Raw genomic sequence first — 8,130 nt, 5'->3', positions numbered from 1 at the left:
GCACATAACCACCACCACCACCACAGACTAAAGCTAGAAGAGAGACATATTAAATAATCATGACACTACAGGGGTAATAGTAAGGGAGGATGAATAAGAGAATTAATAAAAATACTCTCACTGGTGGGTGACTGATAATTGGCAGTGCTTGGTGGGAAAACATTTGTCTTAGTGGAATCATTTAATAAGCATAAGAAGTATCACTATACGTAATATTATAAATATAAGTATTAGCAACATTAGATTTAGAAATGTAAATGTACATGTTAAATATAATTAATATAAATAAATATTGTTAATGATGATGGCTAAAAACAATGGAATCAGAAGCAATAAAATCGAATATTTATAAACCCATTGCTGTGAAGTTGGTTGCAGCTGTAGAACAGGGTCGAACTGTCCGTGGAATTTCACAGACTGCCATATCTTTTCCCCGGTGAGGTGGCTGGTGAGTTTGAACCATTGACTTTCCGGTTAGCAGATGAGCACTGTTCTCGTTGTTTCACATGCAGTGACTCCATCTAATCCCTACAACAATCAAATGAGGTATATATGAAGGATTTCAAAAACGTTTACGGAAAAAATGGAATGAAAAGAATTCAATTCAATTGGATTAAAAATTGAATTAAATTGATTGAAAAATTCAATTAAAAGACTTTTCCCATGACCTTTGGTTGTTTTTTTTTTTTTGTTTTTGTTTTTTCATTTATTCTGAAATGAGTGCAGGTTTACAGAGCAGCTCATCAGTTTCATATTCAACCAATCATACACTTCATTTCATCTCCATTACAATACCCTCAATACACCAACCTTCCCACTTCCTCCACATACCTCCTGCCTCCATTCCTCCCTCTTCCTGTCTTCCCTGAACTTTATCTTTAAGTAAATTCTGCCCTTTTGATCTCAATTAGTTGACTGTTCTGTGATGTACAGAGTTCATTCGTGTTGTTGTCCCCCAGTATACCTATCTATTGTTGTTAATGCTGTAGAGTCAGTTTCAACTCATACAACCCTGTAGAAGGTTTCTGAGAAGTGGCTGGTGAGTTTGGACCACCTAACTTGCTTATTCAAACTGACCTTGCATCTAGTGCTCACCCTACAGCACCACACCGGGACTCCTAGCTATTGCTTGGCTGAAAAATGAGCATCAGGGCTGAGTTCAGTTTTGGTTCTGAAGGACCAGAATCTCACAGTTACACTGGTCTCTAGCTGACCAGTAAACCTGGCCTTTTTATGATTTTTAGTTTCTTTCCACATTTTCTCCCACTCCATCCAGGACCTTCTAATGTGATCAAAGCAATTGGGAATGGTTGTCGAGCGTCATCTAGTTCTGGTCTGAAGGGTATGGAGACTAATGTGTATTTGATTCACTGGTCCATTGGACTCATTTATGACAAGTATCTTCAATTTTCCTCACATGTCTTTCCTCCAGACAGGGTAAAACCAATAGTAGCACCTTAGATGACCTTTCATGAGCTTCTATGATCCCAGTCACTATTCACCAAAGTGGAGGTAGTGATTGTGCATCACCGAATCAGTTCCAACTCATAGCATCCCTGTATAGAGTATCCAAGACTATAACCCTTACTTGAGCAGAAAGCCTTATCTTTCTTCCAAAGAGTGACTGGTAGATTCGAACTATAGACCTTGCAGTTAGCAGCCCAGCTCCTAATCCACTATGCCAGCAGGGATTCACTGTAATAGGATCATGTTATGGTGATTGACTGTGGTATCCCCTGAGATCATAGTTCTGAGCCCCCAGGCCCAGCAAATCATTCTCTCAAGGTGTTTGGTAATGTATAAGAAGTTTTCATAATTTTGCCCTTGCATACACTACCATATTCATGGATATGTGTGTACAAATATTCTGTCATATCTTTATATATTTGTGGGTATATCTGTTAGTATATCTATGTATCTACCAGTTGTTGTTGTTGTTGAGTGCTGTTGAGTCCGTTCCAACTCACAGTGACCCTGTGTAGAGTTTCTGATTCTGTAAATCTTTATGGGAGCAGAAAGCCTCGTCTTTCTTCCATATCATTATTATTGCATTGGACTACTAACTGCAAGGCCAGTGGCTCAAACCCACCAACTGCTCCTTAGAAACCCTAGATAAGGTTGTTTCTATTCCAAACCAACTCAATGGCACTTAGCAACAACAATAACAACACCTTTAAATCTTATTTTCCTCCCCAGGTTTTCCTCTGCCTTCATCATTCTTCTGCCACCCTCCCTCTTGTATATTGCCTTCTCCCATCACTCACGTTCAGATGTATCTACTCTCATATGGTGAATTATTTCCTATCCCCCTTCCCACCCCTGAAAATCACCAAAGAGTGTTTTATTTTAGTATGAAAATCTCTTCATGACTTTTTATAGTAGTCATTTCACTCAATATTTGTTCTTTTGTGATTGACTAATTTCATTCAGCATGTGTTCTCCAGGTTCATCCATGTTATGAGGTGTTTCATAGATAATTCTTCAGTGTTACATAGTTAGTATTCTGCTGTGTGTATATAGCAAAGGTGGTTTATTCATTGTTTCATTGATGGACATTTCCTTTGCTATTATTTGCAAAAAATTTTTTGTAGTTCCCTTGCACTATTGGTGTTCTCTTTGTGCCACATGAAGACACATTGTTAAAGTAAGGAGCCCTGGTGATATAGAGATTAAGCTCTCAGCTGCTAACCACAGGGTCATCCATTTAAACCCTCAGCCACCTCAACTTCATGGGATAAAAATGCAGCAGTCAGCTTCCATAAAGATTGACAGCCCGGGAAACCCCATGATAGAGCATTTAGTTCTACTCTGCACTTTAGGGTCTCTGTAAGTGAAATGGATTCAGAGACAATGGGTTAGGGTTAAGTAACGTGTCCAGTGTCCCACAGCCAGTAAGTGGTGGTTGGTTATGTGCCGTGGAGTTGGTTCCAACTCATAGTGTGACCCTTTACAGGGTTTTGGAGGCTGTAAATCTTTACAGGAGCAGAAAGCCTCATCTTTTGTAACATGGATCAGCTGGTAGTTTCGAACTGCTGACCTTAAGGTCTGCAGCCTGATTCGTAACCACTATGCTACCAGAGCTCCTTACCAGTAAGTGGTAGAACAAGATAAATCCATGCAGTCTGGCTCCACGGTCTTTGTTTCAGTCGTTCCACTTTAGTGCTCCAACAGCATGCTGGAGCATTCTGGGGGCTGGGACAGGTTTGGATGTATTACACAATCACTCTGGGGCATGATGTTGCATGTCCACCCAGGCAGTTCCTGGGACTCACCGTGTCTATGTGTGAGCAGTGTGGGCTCCTCCCGGAGTCTCACCTGCCAGACTCTGTTCATGACCTTGCCTTGTTTTCTCCCCTAGCCCCACTGGTGGACCTCACTCCAACCCACAGTGGGTCAGCCATGCTGATGCTGCTCTCAGTGGTATTTGTGGGGCTGGCAGTGTTCGTCATCTACAAGTTCAAAAGGTGCGTGTCCCACCCCTCCCAGTCCCCCTCCTGTACTCCCCAACAGGTGCAGACGCACAAGTCACAGTGATGTGCCTCTCCCGTGCACCACAGTGACGGTTTCTGTTAATATTTTAGGAAGATCCCGGGCATTAATGTTTATGTCCAGATGCAGAATGAGAAAGAACAAGAGATGATCAGTCCAGTCAGTCACACTGAAAACAGGTCCAATACCCCTCAGACTGAACTAAGGAGGCCTGGCCAGCTCTTAGATGAGAAGGTGGAATCCCAGCTAATAGGTAAATGATTCCTGGTAGCCATAAGCTGTTCAGCCTCAGTAGTCACTGGATGAAACTCTCTCTAACCCTTCTCTGGCTTAATATCACCACTGTCTTCTGCTCTAACCCCCTGAGAGAAACTGCTAAGATGCCTCTTTCCCTGCTGCTTTCCCTTGGAAAGGAAAACCAAAAATCAAAGCCCAAATCTTCTTGCTTCTACTTCATTAGTTTATTATTCCTTTTGCAAAACCTGTCACTCAGATATTGAGCTTCAAACGTTTAGAAGCAGAGGGCAAAGCATTGGCTCTAAAAAGTGTAAGAAGGAGAAGCCTCAGAGGCTGGGGCTGGTGACCTGGAAGTTTGGGCAGGGTACGAGCAGAAGGTATGTAATGATCAGAAAGAAGACATGGCGGCCACAGGTCCAGACTGTCCCACAAAGGGTATAGCACTCCAGAATCCAGTCCAGGAGCCAGCCTGATGACCTTCAGAATCTTCTTCTCTTAATCTAGCAGTAATCTAGAAACTGACCCTCCAGGAAAATGAAATCTCAGAATTTGAGCCCAAGAGACCTAGCATTTGCAGCACACCCTTGGAACAAGAAACCCCGAGAAAGACCGCTGGAGAGTCTGCTTGTTAGCAGATTGCAACTGTTTTCTTCTTTTGGGCCCATCCCGTATCAGAAGTCTCAAAATGATCTTTGTATTTGTGTAGCGCTCCCTCTCTCCAACAGCTAGATTTGGAGAGACTGAGGTTTAATTGCCAAGTCTTCCTATCTATGACTATGAAGTCCTGGTAGCATAGTGGGTTATGTGTTGGGCTACTAACCAACCATAAAGTCAGCAGTTCAAATCTGCCAGCTGCTCCACAGGAGAAAGATGAGACTTTCTACTTCCATAGAGATTTATAGCCTCAGAAACCCTCTACAGACCTATACAGGGTCTGTGTGAGTCAGAACTGACTCAATGGTATACAGTAGCAACAGCAGTACTATGTATTATAGAGGAGATGTTTCAGAAAGTCAGACAGATCCAGGGAGCCACCATTGCTGATGGATTTCTCTCTGTGGCCATTCATGCCCATTGGCGTGTGGAAATTGAAGCTGTAAATATTTCTATCTAAACCCTGCATTGCTGACTACAGTGATAGATTTCTGCATAACCATTCATGCTTCACTTGAATGTGAGAAAGCCCACCACCTAGAAGGTCTTCACATAAGATTTCTTATCTGTTCCTTGGAGAGAAACAAGTATCTAAATGAAAACATAACCCTGTCTTTCAATGGCGATGGGGAAAGGGAATTGAAATGCAATGACTGCCTCATACCGTAGGTAATATAACAACTGCAGCCACATCTGGGGCCCAATTTTTGCAGCACACTTTGTTTTATTTGGGACGACAGGGTGATAAATGCATAACTGCCTCGGGTTAAAAAGAGAAAAAGGCTTTTCTGTCTTTGAGTCCAGAGAAGCGTTCACCCTGGCTAGTCACTTCTAAAGTTTCTAACTTTAATCTTTGTGGGTCATTTGGTTCTCTGTCCCATTTCCACGGGGTATGCAGCACAACCGTTGTTAACTCTATTAATGTAGCAATCCCTCCTTCACCAGGAACATCTTGCAGCACATTGCAAAGTCTTTGACACTTTTCCATTTCCAGTGTCATTAAATGAGTAAGTGTTACACGTTTTCTCTTAGGAGAGTAGCTTTACCCTCCCCTCCCTCCCCTTCTACTCAACCGGGTGACTCATCTCTCCGATTGCAAAGAGCAAGACACGCCACTCCACCTTCAACGCCAAAGCGGGGATCTGCTGGGGCACACTTTGCAATTTAAGAAAAGCCCCCAAAGGCTACAGGCGACCTGCTGATCAGGAGAGAATTTCGCTCTTGTCAAGTGCATCATCCTTCATGACAACTAACTTTATGTTTTTGTTTCTGTTTTTTTTTGTTTTTTTGTTTTCTCTTTCCTTTGTTGTTCTGTTTCCTATTTTGCCAGGAAGTATTTCCATAGTTGCTGAGAATCAAAGCACAAAAGAATTCCCTACCTATGTAAATGTTTGAATGGAGGACGCCAGTAAAAAACAAACAATAAAATAAAAACCATCAAAATCCAAAAACAAACAAACAAACAAACACTCACTGCATCGGGACTTTTTAATTCTTCAGACACAGACAACAAGGGTTTTTAGCTTTAAGCCTGTGCATGTGGACAATAACTTGAGAACATGTTTGGAGGGGCAGTGTACAGGTGCTCTATTTTATTGGAAAACACTCCCCTCCCCCTTTCTTCTCCTCTCTCCTTTTTCTGATCGGTCGTGTTTGTAGAAAATTCATAACATATATAGGCCAAGGAAACCTGCATGTCTTTTTTGGACGTATTCTTGGCTCTAGATTTAACAGCTATTTTAGCACTACCGGCTCATGGGTGGGTTCACCACCCCAGCCCATTTCATGAAACACAAAGACATGCACAGGGGTTTGAAAACCTGAGCTGTTTCTCTGGTCCAATTTGCTTATTACCATTTCCCGTCTGAGTTGACTCTGGTAGCTCTGTTGGCCAGGGGTGGCCACAGGCTACTATTTCCATTACGTGTGGTGTGGCCCCATGGACAAAGGAGTGAGGTGGAAACCCCCCCAAGTCTGCAGGTTGAACAGAGATGGAAGGCAGACAGGCAGGCAAGCATGTCAGAAATGGACCATTGTTACCTGCTCCTCTCCTCCCACTGTGGCTGCTTCCCCTGGCAGCTTTCCCAATTCCTGCCCCAACTTCTGTGAGGAATGGAATTCCTTTACCCACTGTCTTGCTGTTCTACTTGTTTGCCACCTCTATGGTCATGAGCTATTGATGTCTTTGGATCTCTTTCTTCCAACCCTCAAATTATCCAACTGCTCCCACTTTTTCTTCCCCAAACATGTTGTTAAATTCTAGGTATTAATTCTGACATTTCCAAAATACTGGCCTAACTAACCTCCACTACCCCTGCCCCTGCTTCCTAGCAAGTTTCACATCTCTCTGTCAGCTTTGTACACTTGCAAGCATGCCAACTTCCATGCACACTGACCTAGCTGCAACCTGCCTAGCAGGGTTCAGCTCCATGCATCCTTTGTCTCTTCCCTTAGAAGCTGCCTCATTCAACTATCCCTGCCTTTCCCCTCCTGGAAACATATCAAATGTGTGAAAGAGTTGAATTATATGCAAAGCCGTCCAGATCTGGTTGAATACATTGGAAACGAAAGCATGCAAATGAATAGTGGTGTTCTTAACACCTTAAACAAATATATCTCATGCAAATTCCAAAAGATTGTTGTAAGAAATGTTTGGAACAGGTTTCAGTGAAATGTCCTCCTGTGATGGTTACTGTTACTCAGTATTTCCTCTCTCACAACAGAGTGAAATTGTTTTGTGAAATAAAACTGATTTTAACCAGAAGAAGAAGCAGGTTAATGGATTTAATATCTAAGAGTATCAGAGACTCTGAAAGAATATGTGGAGGTCTTGTCTTATACATTGGCATGATATTTTGATTGCCTAGGATGATCCTAGGAGCTCCGGTAGCGTAGTGGTTACGAATCGGGCTGTGAGCGCAAGGTCAGCAGTTCGAAACTACCAGCTGTTCCGCGGGAGAAAGATGAGGCTTTGTGCTCCCGTAAAGATATCCAGCCTGGAAACCCTGTTACAGGGTCGCTATGGGTCGGAACCGACTCGATGGCACTTAACAACAACAACAACAACAGGATGATCCTAGACATTTCAATGCATAGTGTCTGATCAGTGAGTATCGATCATAGTATCAGTGAAGGGAAGATAAATATAAAAGACAGCAATTAGTTGACTACAGCAAAGTAGATTGGCTTCAAAGAATGAGCAAATCCTAGTTTTCCAAGGATGATCATAAAAGACAGACTAGAGGAAAAAGAAAACAAAAGTACATCAAGCAGGATGCTCTTTAATGTTCTACATTGGACAAGACCAGACCCCACTCTAAAATACAGGAGAAAACAGCTCTGCCAAGCGACCTGGCAAGCTAAGCTTTCCTCTTGGCTATATCCCCAAGCAAAACCAGGGTTCACAAGACCTGAGACTAGTGTGAGTATCCCCAAGGTCCGGGCAGCTCTGTCCCTACGTTGCTAAGGCAGGGGAAGAGTAGCCAAGCTGTTGTCACAAAGTAATCAAACAGATATCATGGTTGAGGAAGCCCAGTATGAATCTGGGAAATGGATTCTGTCTGGGGAAGCCACTTGTAGAGCTCAATTGACCCCAACCTGTCAGGCTTCCTATCCCATAAGAACCATCCTCATTGATCCTCCTCAGCTGGACCATCCCACATCTAATCTGGAAAACAAAAGGGACTCATTCAAAATAGCATAGGGGGACCTCAGCGGTGCAGTTCAAATGTTGGAAAATTATGAAAATGG

At 42.8% G+C, this 8,130-nt stretch overlaps 1 protein-coding gene across 3 annotated transcripts in view; it reads left to right on the top strand.

The window, feature by feature from the left end:
• SORCS1 (sortilin-related VPS10 domain containing receptor 1) overlaps nt 1-7,255 on the top strand; it is a 749,465-nt gene extending 742,210 nt beyond the window's left edge. Inside the window, exons 25-27 of one of the 3 annotated variants that reach the window (XM_006831324.1) lie at nt 3,359-3,464; nt 3,582-3,742; nt 5,711-7,255. In XM_006831324.1, the coding sequence (XP_006831387.1) occupies nt 3,359-3,464; nt 3,582-3,742; nt 5,711-5,775 (332 nt within the window). In that variant the 3' untranslated portion in view covers nt 5,776-7,255. Of the gene's footprint in view, nt 1-3,358; nt 3,465-3,581; nt 3,743-5,412; nt 5,637-5,710 lie in introns of those variants that run through there. The other 2 variants (XM_006831326.1, XM_006831325.1) reach the window with 2 other exon arrangements.
• Nucleotides 7,256-8,130: the final 875 nt, after the last annotated feature.

This window comes from Chrysochloris asiatica, unplaced genomic scaffold (assembly GCF_000296735.1).
Source record: "Chrysochloris asiatica unplaced genomic scaffold, ChrAsi1.0 scaffold00003, whole genome shotgun sequence".
Taxonomy (NCBI): Eukaryota; Metazoa; Chordata; class Mammalia; order Afrosoricida; family Chrysochloridae; genus Chrysochloris; species Chrysochloris asiatica.
The sequence above is the reverse complement of the archived record's forward strand: the minus strand, read 5'-3'. Positions and strand labels throughout refer to the sequence as shown.